This window comes from Mustela lutreola, chromosome 6, assembly GCF_030435805.1.
Source record: "Mustela lutreola isolate mMusLut2 chromosome 6, mMusLut2.pri, whole genome shotgun sequence".
Taxonomy (NCBI): domain Eukaryota; kingdom Metazoa; phylum Chordata; class Mammalia; order Carnivora; family Mustelidae; genus Mustela; species Mustela lutreola.
In genome coordinates this window covers 139,955,861-139,973,748 of record NC_081295.1, presented here as the reverse complement: position 1 = coordinate 139,973,748, position 17,888 = coordinate 139,955,861, and the positions used below count along the sequence as shown (strand labels likewise).

Here is a 17,888-nt window from a genome sequence, read left to right as displayed (position 1 = left end):
CCAGGTGTCCCACATGTGTACTGTACCTTCCTGCATGCTATCATTTACAGACTTCATATTCTAAACGTTGGGTTATGTTCCTTTTTCAGCACTAGGCTGCAAGACCCTGGAGGGTAAGAGGTGTACAGAAAGAGAGGGACAAGGGGAGACTGGATGATTCTTAGAAAGAACCACAGGATGAACACAAGAATTGAAGGAGCCACTGCAAAGCTGCACATTGTCCTTAGAACAAACATGAAGATTTGTTGAGATTACAAGATGAACTTTATGAAGTTTAACAAACCGCAGCCATTAGATACCTACAGCTCCAAAGCTGACACTTCATGGCCACAATTCAAAGCTGCCTAGCAAACCGGTCCCTTCCATAATTACATGTATTTTATCTTAGACCATATAACAACCGGTTGAAACTTTGTACATACAAATACCAAGAACACATTCTTTTTTTTCCACATGGGCACGAATGAGCCTAAGTGATTCGGGCAAGTTACTTAGCCTTTAACCCTGTTTCTTCATTTGTTAGAAATGATAAAACTGGTTTCCCGAGCTGCTATGATGACCAAACGTGGCAATGCACGTCGAAATGCTTTATAAAATACTGGTGGCAGGTACTAATAGAGATAATATACTTCTACCGCTCTTAATAACCTGCGACTGTAACCCCTCTCTCCCAACCTCTCTAAACTAGAACAAATTCCAGCGAGTTCAAGGAGAAATTAACAGAAGTTCACGTTAACGTTCCAATACCGGCTGCATCTGCCCTAACCCAGCATGGCGGCACCTGCTTCTTAAAGCCCCCATCTCTAGCTACACGAACGCACCTGCGCGATAAGGAGACTCAGCCTTCCCTACGCCCTTTGATGACGCCCAAAACCCGCGCCCGGAAGGCGGGCAGCGCAGATCTACGCAGGCGCAACGCGGAGGCGGGTGGGCGGAGCAGATCGCGATGAGTGGCGGAGGGACGGAGACTCCTGTGGGTAGTGAGGCCACCCCGGGCGGCGGCGACAAGAAGAAAGATTCGCTGGGAACCGTGGGCTCGCCAGCGCATCTCATTATCAAGGGTACGGAGTGGTAGGGCTATCGCTGTGGTGGAGCCCGGCGCCACTCCACCTCCCAAGCTGCACCCTCTGACCCGGGGCCGCTCCCCAGGACGACCCCCAGTTTCCGGGCGGCCTTGGGCTCGTGGGAGGTTGGGGGAGTGGTGGCCAGAGCCTGCCTGGTTTCCTACGCCAGGTGCATCCCAGTAACAACCAACCAACCCAATCCCTCCTACTTTTTCGAAAAAGCCGCGGACCTGAGGCTTGGGCCCCGCCCCTTCGCCCCTTTCCTTTGCCGGGGACATTTGAGCACCGAGCTTCTTTGGACGCTGCCTCACGACGGTCCTGTAAAGCTTAGGGAGGCGTGGAGCTGGGGAGTCGGGAAGGGCCTGCGCCCCGCTGCAGGTCGCTGAGGAGTTGGGTGACTTCGGGTGGTCCACTTTACTTACTCCGCCCCTTTCTGCTCCTGGATCATGAGAGGAGTAAACATCCATGAGATAACTTACATGAAAACATCTTAAAACATTAAAGCGCCCTACGTATACAGATGTCCGTTTGTCTTGTCTGCTTTGCTCTGGGAGAAGGTTACATCCTGGATTCTCACGAACCTGAGTATTTGATTCTCAAAGCTCAGAACAACCCTGTGTTCTGGTAGCAGGATCTTTGGCAGATTCTGTACTTTCTCATACTCATCCTTTTCTTCTTCTTCTTCTTCTTTTTTTTTTTTTTTTTTTAAGTTTTTTATCCTTATCCTTTCTTAACCTTATGCTGATCCCGCCTGTCCCAACATCTTGCAGCAGTTGAAGCCCTCATAGTATGCTAGAGTCCTTCACTATCAGGGGAATGACATCCTTCAGTTGCTGACCATTTCATTTTAACTTCATCTGTCAGGATGGTAGACCGCTCCAGCACAGCTGGCTGTGCCTATTTTTCTAGACTTCAGGTTGTCTCTTAAATCTGATGAGGAATGTGGGAGTAGTGCATGAGTATTAGGGCTAAATTATAAATGTTTCCCTATGTTATCTTCAGTGACCTGCTACTTAAAAGTGTTCTTAATTGCAGTGAAATACATGTAGCATAAAATTTATCTTAACCCTTTCTGAAGTGTACAGTTCAGTGGTATTAGGACATCCACATTGTTGGGCAGCCCTCACCATCAACCATCTCAAACTGAAACTCATGGTACCAGTGATTCATTAACTCCGCATCCCCTCCTTTCCTCGAGTCCCTGGCAACCACTGTTCTACTTTCTGACTCTGTATGTGTCTACTCTAGATAATTCATGTAAATGAAATCATGCAATATTTGCCCTTTTGTGACTGGCTTATTTCACTGTGTATAATGTCCCCACTGTGTATCCATGTCGTAGCGTGTGTCAGAATTTCCTTCTTTAAAAAGCTAAATATTATTTCACCATATGTATAGACCATATTTTATGTATCCATTCATCTCTGGGTGGACCTTTGGGTCGCTTCCGTCTTTTGTTGCTGTGAATAATGCTGCTTTGACCATCGATATGCAGATACCTGTGTGAGCCCTTGCTTTCCGTTCTTTTGAGTGTAGACCCAGAACTGGAATCACTGGATCAAGTGATAATTCTGTTTTTCATTTTTTGAGCAATCACCATACTGTCTTGCATAGTGGCTGCGCTATTTTACAGTCTCACTCAAAAGGTTCTCCACCTCCTCACCAACATGCTATTCTGTGTCTTTGGCAGTGGCCCTTCTAATGGGTATGAAGTCCTGTCTTATCGTTTTAGTTTGCATTTTCCTAATGATTAGTGATGTTGAGCATCTTTTTATGTGCTCATTGGCCATTTGTATATCTTTGGAGAAATGTCTATTCAAGTCCTTTGGCGATTTTTCAATCAGGTAATTCTTTGTTGTTGTTGGGTGTTTTCTGTATAGTCTGGATATTAACCCCCTTGATCATGGATGATTTGCTTCTGTTTTCCCCCATCCCATGGGTTGCCTTTTCACTCTTTTGATTGTATCCCTTGATGCATAGTTTTTCAAAAATTTTCATAGATTTTTTTAAAGGTAATTCAAAGAAAATTTTTCAAGTTAATTGAAAATTGAGTTTTAATTACAAATACATGTAGAATTTCCTTGGCCTTTTTTATGGGACCATTTTCTCTTTGCATTCTGAAAATCTGTTTTTAGTTCATCCTCGTGTGAAGACCATTGGTTGAAAACATATCATTGTTGAATTTTATTGCCAGAGTCTAGTGAAAGGGAAACATAAATAAATGATTTCTGACCTTGTACCCTAGGTCTTTAAGGGTTTCTGGCCCATGGTTTGGGTGTTAAGAGGTAAGGATTGGGAAACAGGAAGGGCTTCCTGTACACTGGAGTGTCTGAGATGAGTCTTAAAGAGTCAAGTGTTAACAGTTAAGAAAATAGGGCAAGGCTCCTTTGGATTGAGTTTAGAATAGCATGTTTAAAGGTGTGGAGGCTTCAAACAGCATGGCATGTTTGGGAAACTACATTGCTACAGTGTGACTGAGAGGTGGAGTTTGGTGGAAATCAGATCATAGAAGACTTCTTGCCTTTTTTTTAAGGGGGTTGGACTTTTTTTTTTTGGAATGGTAGGAAGCCATCCAACAGTAAGTGTGGGAATTGTGTGGTTTGATTTTTATTTTACTTTATTTACTTATTTTTTTTTTAAGATTTTATTTATTTATTTATTTGACAGAGAGAGAGGTCACAAGTAGGCAGAGAGGCAGGCAGAGAGCTAGAGGAAGGGAGCAGGCTCCCTGCTGAGCAGAGAGCTTGATGCAGGACTCAATTCCAGGACCCTGAGATCATGACCTGGAGCTGAAGGCAGAGGCTTAACCCACTGAGCCACCCAGGTGCCCTGATTTGTATTTCAAATAAAGCAGGTAGGCAGATGACCATGGATCCTTATCTTGTGGATTAGGTGTTTGTGAATTTGCCTAATTGCTAAAATGAATTTGTAACTCCAGATTCAATACTGATGGTGCGTTCATGGTTATTCCCAGGTGCATAGAATAGAGGCAAATTTGAATCTCCCTACATGCACATTTATAGTTGAGACCAAGCAAGGCAATGCCCTGCTTTTTGTGTTAGCTTTTATACTACACACAAGTGTCCTTTTTACTTTTTATTTAGTGCCATATTTTTCACATTTTTGTGCTTTTTGATGGTGATTTTGCTTTTTAGAATGATCTCCAAGGCGTATAGTGCTGACTTTTCCTACAGTACAAGAAAGCTGTGTGCCTTACAGAGAAAGAGAACTGTATTAGAGAAGTTTCTTTCAGGTATCCGTTAGAGTGCTGTTTGGTGCTAGTAAATGTTAATCAGTCAACAATCTGGAAAAAGGAAGGACATCCACCAATTTGTGTGTTAGGCCACTCTGGAGAGTGACAAAGTATCATTTATAGTGTGTGATGCACTATATAGGATAGCAGCTGTATCTGTGGATTCCTGAGGTGATTGAGAGAGCGTAGTGGACAGCATTGTTGTGAAGTTGAAAGCCAAAGAAATTCACGGTCAGTTGGGTAAAGTAAGGAAATTGTTAAATGGCCGCACTTTCAGACATGGTACAGTGTGAAAAACGTTCGACTTGCAGGTAAAGGAAGTTATACGGATTAAAAATAACTGGTAAGTGTTATACAGGAAAAATTATTCTATTGGAAGGGCCATTTTTGGAATGCCAAGACTGGCATGTTTTACAAGGATGTTGGTAAACAAACCCATGTGATACAAATGACATTTTGGTTTGACAGAAATGTGACCAGAGACCTGCAGGAACCTAAGCCTGTATTTCCTCTAGGAGCAGTAGTTCTGTACGTGCTAGTTCAGTGTTTGGGCAGCTTTGTAAACATCACTACTGCAAATGACAAGAACTCTGTGGAATGGGTTACAGAGAGGTGTGACTGTTCAAATAGTCCTAGCAAGACAAGCAGGGATGAAAACAAGGGAATGGATCTGAGAAGTAATGAGGAAGAGTAACATCTGTTTGGTAATGCTGGGGATGTTATCAGAAAAAAATTGCAGTTAATTGTTTCATATGATATTACACTAAAGGCCTGGAAATTCAGGGCCAGAGGAGAAACTTCTTTTATTAGCTAATGAGAGATCTATACAGTACACTGTTTCTTCTCGTTCCATAGCCACAGAGTGTACTGATCTTCTGTTAAAGTGCTTATCTCTGTCTTTTGTGTGAAAACGGTATCTTTCCAGAGTGTGAACTCTTGGAAGACAAAAGAATGTATCAGACAACAAAAGAATGCTTTGCATGTGGTTAGGTTAGGGTTGAATTTATGTGAATTTATGTGAAAATCTGTAGCTTATATTTACACTATCAGACTTGGAGAATTTCTAATCCTTGGGACTCCTGTATTGTAATGTGCTTGCTTTGTTGTTACGATGTTATAACAAAACTAGTTAGTGGCTTCATTTCTGTGGTCATGTGTATTTTCTCCCCAGATCTTTACTCTCTTATATTTTGGGAGATTGTCTGGTTTAAGAGGTGATCATTATCTACTTCTAAAGAAAACTGAATTCTCTCTCCAAAGGCCAAGTAAGTTCTCATTCTATCAGGCTCCCCAATTCAAATCAGCAAAGCTTAGTGCCTTTTCTGTCCTATAGAAAGATACATGTTAGCCCATACATCCTCTGTGGATGATATAAATAATTCGGTTTCTGAGATACTCACTGGAGGAGAGGTACAGTTTCAGGACAATACAGTAAGTAGTATGACAGAAGTAATTGCCCCAGGTGCTTTGGGAGCATTAAGTGGGGACACTCCTTGAAACCTAGGAGGGAGCTGAATAGAACAAATGAAAAATTTCAAGGAAGTGTGGTATCTGAGCAGTTTTGAAGGAAGAGCAGGGATTGGGGAAGGGTTCCAGAGCATGGACGATGGCAAGGACATAGGAGGAGCTTGATATGTTTGGAAAACTGCAACTAGTTCAGAATTGCCAATGTGTGGGGAGAAGAGGCTGGCGCCAGACATGGAGGACCATGTGTGGCTCTTAGGAGGATTGAACTTCAGCCTGTTAGCCAGTTGCATTTCAGAGATGCTGGTATTGATTGAAATGTGAACAGATCCTCTTTGCCACATAGGTTCTCTTACCAAATAAGGTCCACACATTTCTGCATACTGTAGCCCTCACTTGGGCTTTAACAGTTTGTATAAGTAAACTATAGGCTCCCAGAAGATCTGAGGTGAAGGAACGTGTCTAACTTGATTTTATCAAATGTTTCCCAAACTTAACTCAGCATAGAACTTTTTTTTTTTTTTTAAATGAACTCCTATATTTTCTTACAGAAGTGTTCTGGGGAATGAACCATTGAAGGACTTAAGCAGAAATAATAGTTCTCTTTATTATTTTTGTACTTAGCATACTTCCCCATATGTATTCTATGCCAGTAAATGAAAATGAAAGTTACATGTTTTTATTTGGAGATCTAATTTCCTCCAGGAAGTTTGAGGTTTACCTCTTAAATTTTATAGTTGTTACAAAGTAGGATGAGTAGAATGACTTAACCAAAAACAGTTTAAAATTCACAACTTTTTCAGACTTACCAAAAAGTACAAAAACCTATAATGCATACTCACCACCCATCTTAATAAATAAACGTTCAAAACTCACTGGGAACCTTGCTCTAGTTGCATCGTTCTCCCTCCTCTCTACAGGGAACCACTGTCTTGGTTTTGCTCTTTATCTTTCTCTCTCTTTTTTTTTTTTTTAGATTTTATTTATTTATTTGACAGATCACAAGTAGGCAGAGAGTCAGGCAGAGAGAGAGGAAGGGAAGCAAGCTCCCTGCTAAGCAGAGAGCCCAATGCGGGGCTCAATCCCAGGACCCTGAGATCATGACCTGAGCCGAAGGCAGAGGCTTTAACCCACTGAGCCACTGAGGAGCCCTGCTCTTTATCATTTTCATGCATTTGTTTCTAGTATTATTGCTTCTGTATATGTCCCAACAGGAAGTGTCGTCTGCATATATACAATGGCTTTATCTTTTTGAACTTGCTTTTTTGTTGAGCGTTATAGTTGTGGGATTTATCCGTGTTAATAAATGTAACTGTAGTGTATTCATTTTTACCAGCTGATTTTTAGTATTCCATTGTCTAAGTATGTTTCCACTATTAACTTTTTTTCTTCTTTTGACCTTACACTCATTCTGTAATAAACATTTGTAAATGTCTTTCATCTGTGTAGGAGTTTCTCTGGGATGTGCACACAGGCATGAAATTGCTGGGTATACATGTCCTGAGCTTTATCAGGTATTGCCAAATTGCTCTCAGAAGTACTTATGCCAATTTACTGGCAGTGGATGAGATTTCCTCTCACTCCAAGTCTAAACTAGATTTTAACCTATCTATTCATGGGAATTGGGAAGAGCAAAACAAACTAGAGGTCCTAGAGATTGCACCACCCAGCGTGGATTAACTCTGAATTTCATTTTGTCTTTACAGACCTTGGAGAAATTCATTCAAGGCTTTTAGATCACAGACCAGTTATTCAAGGCGAAACCCGTTATTTTGTGAAAGAATTTGAAGTGAGTATTTAAAACTTATTTTGTGAAAATACTGCCCTAGTTATTAGTGTGTTCATATACAGAAGGGAATTTCTCTGATTTTAAAATCTCTGATTTCCATTTGCGTGGTCTTAAAACAAGCAAAGGAAAACTCATTCAGAGGCATTACCATTCATGGAAGGAACGTAAGACTAAGCAGCAGGAGACTTGGGTTCAAGTGCTGGTGCCTACTCTGGATCTATTGAATATCTATTGATCTCAGTTTTCTTCATCTTTAAATGAGATATAGTGAAAAAAATATTTTAAAGACTGATGGGTGTCAGTCTAGATTCATTCTATTTTTTTTTTTTTCTCAGTTTTAGAATCAACACCCACCCAGAGTACTCAGAATAAAACATGAGCCTCATCCTTGGCTGTTCTTAACCAGTTAAGGCCCACTTTCAGAGACCATTTCTTTTGGATATTACTCACAGTATCTCCATTCCTTCTGATTTGTGTTCCTGCTTCATCATCCCAGTCAAATCCAGTCTTTACCATGCTGCCAGAGTGCTCTGATGTTACTTCGATTTTTAAAACCCTTTAATAATATTTGCTGTCTACAGGATGTCCAGGCATCCTTCTCTTGGCCCCTACCTTGTTGGCTTTACCGTCTCCCACCCAACATTTCATGCTGTGCTCCAGCAATACTGAAGCACCAGCCTGCCATCCTGTTCATATTCCTGGTGTTTGGCACATGTATAATTGGTTCATTGTGCATTAGACAGTAATGCCCCGAGCTGCTGTCAGATAGATGGTAAATGGTGTTGCACACACAGATTTCATGATGCTGTGTGAGTTGGGGTGCTGTTTTTAAATAAGACCCCAACCAGACAGGAAGTCTAAACCTGCCAAAAGGAAAGAACCTTTTCATAAATCCTTTAAAACTACAGAAAGCCTGTGGCACAGAGCACGCCACATGAGGGACACAGCTGCAGCTCAGATACCATTTCTGGGTTCAACAAGCTTACTTGAAATCTGCATAATACTTGATTCACAGGGTGGGCATAAAGATCAAAGGTATGCACGTGCACCCAATGCATGTGTCTGTGTGTGTGTATTTGAGAATATTACTTAGTATCTAGCAATAAATAACTGCTAGCTCTCTTTATCATCATTACTGTGTGGTGGGATTTGGATAATCTGAGACACACACAATATTATCCAGAAATGATTCCCATATCATGCTATATGAAGATTATTACCAGTTCCATGGTGAGAAAGAAGTTTGGGCATGGTATGGCTGGATTTTATGTTTAAGAGTCTTCCAAGGCCAAAATCAAGGTATTGGTCAGCATTGTTGTTTTTTGAAGCTCAGAGTCCAGCTCTTTTCCCTGGAACAGTGAAGTTCCCATTTCCTTATTTGGTCTCAGCCAGGGGCCCCTCTGAACTCCTAGGGGCCACTCACATTCTTTGACAGGTGGCCCCTTCCATGTTCAAAGCCATAAATTGGGGACACCTGGTTCTGGGCTCAGTTGGTAGAGTGTGTGATTCCCCACATTGGGTGTACATATTACTTAAACCAGAAAAACAAAAACAAAACCATAAATTAGTCTTGCTCACATGGAGTCCCTCCCTCTCGTGCTTGCCAGGAAGAGCCTAGACTCTGTAAAGGACTCACTGATTAAGTCAGGGCCACTGAAGAGAATCTCCCCTTTTTAAAGTCAACTGATTTGGGACCTTAATAAATCTATAGAATATATATATACAGTTTCACCTCGATTAGGGCTTGATTGAATAACTGGGAGTAGGTGTGTGTCCACTGTGCGGTGAGGGTCTTAAGGGCCATCTTAGAATTTTGCCTACCATAAGCTCTTGTAACTACCTGATATTTTTCTTGTTACTTATTTATTACCTGTCTTCCTTCATTAGAATAGAGGTACCATAAGAGTCAGGACTCTTCATTGTATAGAAATGCCTTATTCTCTGTTGTATTAAAAAAATGCCTAAACCAGGGTCCTGGGTGGCTCAGTCAGTTAAATGTCTGACTCTTGATTTTGGCCCAGGTCATGATCTCAGGGTTGTGAGACCAGGCCCTGTGTCAAGAAGGAGGCTATATTGAGGAGGGGAAAAAAAACATGGGCCTTGAAGCCTGACATCTTTGGGCTCAAATCCTGCCCTTCCTCCTTACCAGCTAAGATCACCTGCTTTACTAAGGCTTAAGGTGGCTACTTAATAATGGGAGCAATAATATATACTGTACAGTTCTTGCAAGGATTAAACGGTATGTTATCTTTAAAAAATCCGTGACATAGAGATGTTTGGTGAATGTTGTTAACTGTTAGTATTAAGAGAAAGATGGTAGCAAATACAGTCAAATAAAAATGTTCTAATTCAGAATTTGCAATAATTTGAACAAGAATAAGTTCCATTTTAGGGAATATAGAGATTTGCTAAGCAAATGACATGAGCTTATATTAGAAAAATGTTTACTAGAGAAGGAAATGATCACACCGGGTGTGATAGAAACAAGCTTATTCTTTAAGTGTCTCGAGCACTTGTTTTGTGTGAGACAGAATGTCAGGAACCAGTGCTGTCCTGGTAAAGAAGACAGACCCACCCGTTATGAAGCATTCTCATATTGTTATTAAAGACTGACCTCTGAAGGACTCAAAAATATCTTGTCAGCTAAGTTTAAGTGGTTATCTTAAACCAAGTGTAACATAACTACTTTAAATGGTTTTCTTTAATTTTTTTAAAATTTGAGAGAGAGAGCAGCAGAGGGAGGGGCACAAGCAGACCCTTCAGTGAACCTAGTGCCCTATGTGGAGCCTGATAGGGTGGGGGGAGGCTGATCTCAGGACCCTGAGATCATGACCTGAGCTGAAACCAAGAGTGGGATGCACAACCGTCTAAGCCATCCAGCTGCCCCAAATCCTTTTCTTGGTGCATACCTGGTCCAGGCTTTTTACATGATAACCTTCCTAGTTGGTCTTCCTGAGGGTTTAGAGTAGTGTGGAAACTTTCCTGTGAATCAGGTTCAACTAACTTTTGTGTATCGTGTTCTGACTTTTCCCTTCAAGTTAGAAGGAAAAAGTTGAAAGCATTTTAGAGGCTTTTGATTTGAATTTATACCTGCATAATTTACAACTCTTTTGTATCTTGCTGCAGACAATAACATCCTCTTATTTGTCCCTAGATGGCATGGTTGGGCAGAGAGGAATGGTGAAGTAGAATTATCAGGACTTCTAGAACTTTCATCTCTCTCACATTTAAATGTAGTTCATCTTAAGAAAACCCGGCTAGTATTTCAAACTAAAGTTGTTTCTAGTTTTTGTGTTTCAGAAAGTTAATGCGCAGGGGAACAATCATCTTTTTCTTTACAAAATTTTATTTCTAAAAGAGGGGAACAAGTGCCACATGGTGGCAGCATTACGTAAATTATTGAAGTTCTATCATATTTAAGCTCTCTTTTTGTGCTTGTTAGTATTTCTGGACAGTTGACTATCTTTTCCTGACTTTATGCAGATCTTTTCTGCATGATTCCATGTCGTTGATTCTGGTGCACAGAGATCTCAGTAGAGCCCTTTCAGTGAGCATTAGTTCAGTAGGGTCTGCGGGTGCAGCATTGTCTGCTGGACCATAATCTTTCTAGCTGCAGGGGAAAGGTCATGGCCTCTCCATGTGGAACTGCTAGTGAGTTTTGCTGGAGTGCTTTTGGGGTATATGGTCCTATACAAATTTCTTTCTTTCTTTCTTTTCTTTCTTCTTCTTTTTTTTTTTTTTTTTTTTTTCTTAGCTTCATAAGTCTCTTTTTTAATGGAAAAGCTTTTGTTATTGAATCATAATTGACACACAATTTCAGGTGTACAGCATAGTGATTCAACAAGTCTATACATTATGCTGTACTCCCCACAAGTGTAGCTTCCCTTTGTCATCATACAATGCTTTCACAGTACCATTAATTATATTCCCTGGGCTGTACCTTTTATCTCCATGACCTGTTTATTCAGTTTGTTAACTGAAGCATGTGTCTCCCACTCCCCTTCACCCATTTTGCCCATCCCCCCACCTCTTCCCCTCTGGTTGCTTATTTCATTTTTAGAAAATTTTATTCTTTGAATGCTTTAATGAATAGTTACTGATTACCTAGGTATATCAGTAAGGAATGTGTTTAGTTACTAGTAACTAAGTTAGTAACCTGAAAAATGGTGGCTTTTTAATAAGTATTTATTTTTCTCTCAATACCCAGGGCTGGAGTCAACTTTTTCTTCTAACTTTGCCTTCTACGTCCTGGAGTGTTGCTCCTATCCTTACGCTGTCAAGGTGGCTTTGGGAGCTCTAACCATGACATCTGCATTTTATGTAACAAAAAAGAAAGCAGATGGGAAATAGCAAGCAGTCTTTACAGGCACATTTACCACTCCCAATAGTATTTGGGGACTGATAGGAAGAGAGGAGAATGAATCCAGAAATAATGTTAAGGAGATAGATAAAAATAAATAAGAAACAGTCTATCTCCAGGAAGTTTACAGTCTAGGGAAAAAAAAGACATATAAACAGTGAGTTTTAATGGTGGAATTATTATAAAATAAGCACAAAGCACTTGAGATCTCAAGAGGAAACAACTCCAGAAGCAATTCCCAGCAGAGCGGGGAGGAAAATTTTCAGGGAGGGGGTGGTGTTTGAGCTAAGAAAGAAGAATGGATGTTAGCCCCTATAGGGGAAAAGTAGAGAAAATGATTAAAATTAGAGGCCCCCCCCAAAAGGATTCAAATAAATATAGTAATTACAGAGTCGGCAGGGATTGTGTCCATGAGTTTGAATGTGGGTTGGGTTGAATTAATGAAGAGAAAATTCCTTAAAAGGCAGGACAAACGAGAATTTCACATGACATCCTGATCTCTCATTTTTGGTTAGATTATTAGAGTAACTGTCAGGTTATTAAATATCAGGATAAAGTCTGTCCCATATAGCATGTGATAGACATATATATACACACATACACAAAATATGGTTCTAAATCTTGGGGGACTGATGAGTTTAACAATTGAAAGAAAATTTCTAACATCCTGTCTTATATAACACTATCGTTGTGCCTATTTGTTGTTTAAATGAAGGAGGCTACAAACTCCCTTTCTACAATGTAAGACCACCAGTTTGTCTGCTAGAAGAAATAACCTTTTAAGTAAGTGCTTCTTTTTTAATTTTTATTTTTATTGAAGTGTAATTGACACATGTTACATTAGTTGCAGGTCTACAGGTAGTAGTAATTCAACAAGTATATATGTTATACTGTGTTCACCACAGATATAGCTACCATTTTCACATTACAATACCATTGACTATATTCCCAGTGCTGTGTCCTTTATCCCTAAGACTTGCTCATTCCGTAAGTGGAAGCCTGTACTTGTTACCCCCTTCACCATTTTGCCCATCCCCCCCCTCATCCTCCCCTCTGGCAACCATCTCCTGTTTTCTGTATTTATAGATTTATTTCTGCTCTTTGTATTATTTTTTTAGATTCTACATATAAGTGAAATCATATGTTTTTTATCCTTTTTTTTTTTGATTGATTAATTTGGGGGGGAAGGTGTAGTGGAAGAAGGAGAGAATCTTCAAGCAGTCTCCCCAGTGAGCACAGAGCCCCATGCAGTGCTCAGTCTCACCACCCTGAAATCATGACCTGAGCTGAAATCAAAAGTCAGATGCTTAACCAACCGAGCCACCCAGGTGCCCCTGTCCTTTCTTTATTTCACTGAGCATAGTATCTGCTAAGTTCATCCATGTTGTTGCAGATGGCAAGATCTCATCTTTTTTTATGGCTGAGTAATAGTCCAGAGTGTGTGTGTGTGTGTATGCACACACGTGCACATTTCACATCTTCTGTATCTATTCATCTATTAATGGACACTTCTGTTGCTTCCATATCTTGACTATTATAAATGATGCTACAGTAAACATAGAGGTACCTGTGTCTTCAAAAATGGTGTTTTCATTTTCTTTTGGTAAATGCCCAGTAGTAGATTCTATTTTAATTTTTTTTTAAAGATTTTATTTATTTATTTGGCAGAGAGAGACACAGCAAGAGAGGGAACAGAAGCAGGGGGAGCGGGAGAGGGAGAAGCAGGCTGCCCACCAAGCAGGGAGCCCGATGTGGGGCTCGGTCCCAGAACCCTGAGATCGTGACCTGAGCCTAAGGCAGACACCCAACGACTGAGCCACCCAGGCACCCCTCTATTTTTAATTTTTGATGAACCTCCATACTGTTTTCCACAGTACCAGTTTGCATTCCCACCAACACTACACAAGGATTCCTTTTTCCATATCCTTGACAACACTTGGTGTTTCTTGTCTTCTTGATTCTAGCCATTCTGACAGGTGTGAAGTGATATCTCATTATTGTTTTAATTTGCATCTCCCTGATGGTGAGTGATGTTGAGCATCTTTTCATGTGTCTATTGGCTGTCTGTATGTCTTCTTTAAAAAAAAAAAAGAAAAAAAAAGGCTATTCGGGTCCTCTGCCCATGTTTTATTTGGATTATTTGGTTTTGGTGTTGAATTATATAAGTTCTTTATGTATTTTGGATAGTAATCCCTTATCAGATATATCATTTGCAAATGTCTTCTCCCATTCAGTAGCTTGTCTTTTCAGTTTATTGGTAAGTTTCCTTTGCTGTGCAGAAGCTTTTTACTTTGGTGTAATCCTATAGCTTCTATTTGCTTTTGTTGCTTTTGCCTAAGGCCAATATTAAAGAGATCATTGCCTGTGTTTTCTGATAGGATTTTTATGGTTTCAGACCTCACATTTAGGTCTTCAATCCATTTTGAGTTTATTTTTGTGTACAGTGTCAGAAAGTGGTCCAGTTTTATTCTTTTGCATGTGGCTGTAGTTTTCCCAGCACCACTCATTGAAGAGACCATCTTTCTGTCATTGTATTTTCTTGCCTCGTTTGTCATAGCTTAATTGAGCATATAGACATGGGTTTATTTCTGGGCTCTCTGTTCTGTTCCATTGACCTGTGTGTGATTTTTGTACCAGTTCTGTGTACTGTTTTGATTACTACAACTTTGTAGTATATCTTGAAACTTGGGATTATGATACCTCTAGCTTTGTTTTTCTTTCTCAAGACTGTGTTGGCTATTTGGGTTCTTTTGTGGGTCCTTGAAAATTTCAGTATTATTTGTTCTATTTCTGAAATAACGCTACTGGTGTTTTGATAGGGATACTTAATTTTATATTTTATTTGAACTTTGATAGTGTTTCTTAACTTTAGTACATCATGGTTTTCTTGGAGAATTTTTTTCTTCCAGAAGAATATGTAGAGGACATATTTATCCAATTTGAGTACAATTTCAAGGACATTCTGGAATTCCAGAGCCCATCCATTGACCCTAGAGTAAGACCTATAATTTGAATAGAACTACAGAACTCCCGTTTCTGTTTTTCATTGTCTTTGTATTTGAATTGAGAACCACTTTTTTGTATCTTGGTAAAGAAAAAATGTACCGTAAGGGGTGCAAAAATCTCTGTAGTCTTGATTCATTCAGATTCCAGTGCCATCGGGAGCAAGGTGGCAGCAGCTTTGACATAATTGGTCTGATTTTTCGCTTCAGTCTGTTTATAGAGATAGAGCAGCTAGGATAGCAAAACCAAGCAACATCTGTAATAAAACCAGGGGACGAGATATTCCCCAAATACCAGAAGACAAATCACCAACAGCTAAAAGGTTTCCGTGGAATCAGAAACAGAAGGAAGACATGGAAGAACTCCTGAGGGTCTTGTGAAGCGTTGAATGCTAGAAAACCTCAAAATTACTATGAGGAATACTTGAAGGGCCATTCTGAGGAAAAAGTAGAACCTTCGGAGGGAACTTCACAGGCTCTAATTTCTGAGTGAGTGGTAACAGACCGCAGAAAGTCTTTAGGCTGAAGCTACCTATGAGTTTGAAACTCATAAACCAAAACACCCTTCTAGAACAAGGCCTTGTACCCAGAGAAACTAAAGGAAATTGAATATTTTGTGAAACAGCAGGAAAAGGGATTCTGGAACTTCCAAATTTGAAAGGCTGTACTGACCACCCTTCCCTTCTAAAAACATAGGATAACTAATTTCACTTAAAAGTAAGCAGGAGTCAAATCCCATAACGGTAATGTCCTTTAAGGCAATGAAGTATGACCACAAAAAAAGATGCCCTAATACTTAAAATGAGCTTGGGAAGCATAAGAAAATTATTAGAAGTGAGGAAAAAATGGTATAAATCAGAATCAGAAAAACTAAAAATTGATTGGCTAAAACAATAATGGAAAAAAAAGCTAAGGTGAAAAATTCAGGAAAAAGAAATTTTAAAAATTATTTCAGGAATGAAAACTAAACTAGAAGGAACTTAGGAGTGAATAAACACAATGGATAGTCCTTGTTTGAAATTTAAGACATAGTGAAAGAGATAAGAAGAATTCAAGAGAAAGGAGTAGTTTCTCATAGTAAATACAGCAGATGCAATACAATGTATGTCTGATAATCAGCCCCTACCGAAGAAAGCCAAGCCAAAGTGATATAATAGAACAAATGTGAAAACTAAAATTCAAGAACGCTTTCTTGAAATAAAATACTAGTGAAATTTTACGGAAGGGCACACTGCTGTCAGGGAAAATTAACCCAGAAGGGCCTATAGTGAGAAATTTTATTAATCTGTTGGATTTCAGAGAAAAAATTTTTTCTTTGGGCGTATAGACAAAATGGGGAAAAAGACCTGATTGTTAACAGACTTATCTGCCTTACGCTAGAAGACAATGGATTTGAACAGCCGGGGATTTTATGTCTAGCCTAACTGACCCTGAGCTATAAGGGACCACAGATCCACTGTTGCTGGGTCATGCTGGACTCTGCAAATATTGTTCAAATGAGCCATTCCTGAGGAACCTATTATCTAATTTACATTGAGTTTCAGATGACCTAAGTAGTTGGTAAGACTTCTACCTAACAATAGCTGGTAAGCATTAAATACATATTTACTTACAAAACTGAGACTGAATGGTAGTTGTAAGGGAGAGAGCATAACACGCAGTGGCTGCTTTCTGATGGTGCAGATGCGGTCTGGCAGAAAGTGGAGGCCGAGGGAAGTGTATATGAAAAGTAGGATATCGTCTCTTGTTGCCTTATAAATATTAACTGGGAGTAAAAGGACATTGTTTCACGTTGGATCCTGAAGGACTGTGAAAGCTAGAGAAGGAGGTGATCCTAATATTAATACTGCTTATAGTGGGGAACTAGTAGACAGTGACCAAAAAAGTGGAGCCCAAGGGTATTATATAAAGTATTAATATAAATACAACCATGAGAACAAAAATGCCGAGTTCTTCTCAATAGTGAAAGAGATGCCAAAAGAGAGAGAGAGAACAAATAGATCACATGACCACACAGAAAAAGATTATGTATGTTGTGTATGTGCGTTTATGAGTTTCCCTCAGAGTGACATAAGAATAGTCCGTTCCATTTAAGAAGGAAGGAATTGGAAATATATATATACTTGCACATACATATGAATAAATACGATGGGGAGAATAAAGGCAAAAGAAAGAAAATTAAATTTACTTACAACTTACAGCCCACTGACAAATCTTTGTGATAGACAGAGTGACCTTCTCAGAGTTCAACTGCCTCTGTGTTTATGCTTTGCTAAGGGCAAAATGCAGCCTTATCTTAATACCAGCCCGACCTCCAGGATCCTTTCAGTCTTCTTAAACATACGAAAATTGCTTTTGAAACTTCCTTTTCTCTTCCCCCATATCTCTTTATATTTTAGCAATAGTCCTCCAAGCATGTGGCCCCCTGGTAAACGTCTGAAGAGTCTCATGACTAAGGGTTTACGGAACAGTAGCAAATGACCTTTACCTCATAACAGCAAGTCCCTCAAGGTCCTGGAAACCTTGCTTCCAAATTCCTTAAAGGAAGATGCCTGTGGCCATACCCCCCTGAACATGCCTGATCTCAAATTCCTTAGAGGCTTCTACTGTCCCTAATCAATCCTCACAACCCCAAGTGCAGCCGTTTCTGCCCACGGGTCCTGTCCCCAGGCTTTAAGAAAACCACCTTTTTGCCCTGAAGACACCTCAAGAATTCTTTCTTGACCATTCACTCCAAACTCCAGCATTTTCACATCAAATACATCCACATCCACATACATGCCTGTGTGTGTATATGGGTATATACACATACCACATACTTAAGAAAGTGGTGAGGATAAAGTTTTTAAAATAGTTACCTATGGAGAGAGTTAGGAAGGAATATAGTGCAAAGGGCATGGATAGAAGCTAGACTTTTTTGAATGTATATATATATTTTTATAGATGTAATTTTGGA

At 39.9% G+C, this 17,888-nt stretch overlaps 1 protein-coding gene across 2 annotated transcripts in view; it reads left to right on the top strand.

Annotated features, from left to right (window-relative positions):
* The first annotated feature begins 830 nt into the window (after window positions 1-830).
* BLOC1S5 (biogenesis of lysosomal organelles complex 1 subunit 5) overlaps window positions 831-17,888 on the top strand; it is a 43,807-nt gene continuing 26,749 nt past the window's right edge. The window contains exons 1-2 of one of the 2 annotated variants that reach the window (XM_059179219.1): window positions 831-1,061; window positions 7,488-7,570. In XM_059179219.1, the coding sequence (XP_059035202.1) occupies window positions 947-1,061; window positions 7,488-7,570 (198 nt within the window). In that variant the 5' untranslated portion in view covers window positions 831-946. The remainder of the gene's footprint in view (window positions 1,062-7,487; window positions 7,571-17,888) is intronic. The other variant, XM_059179218.1, reaches the window with a different exon arrangement.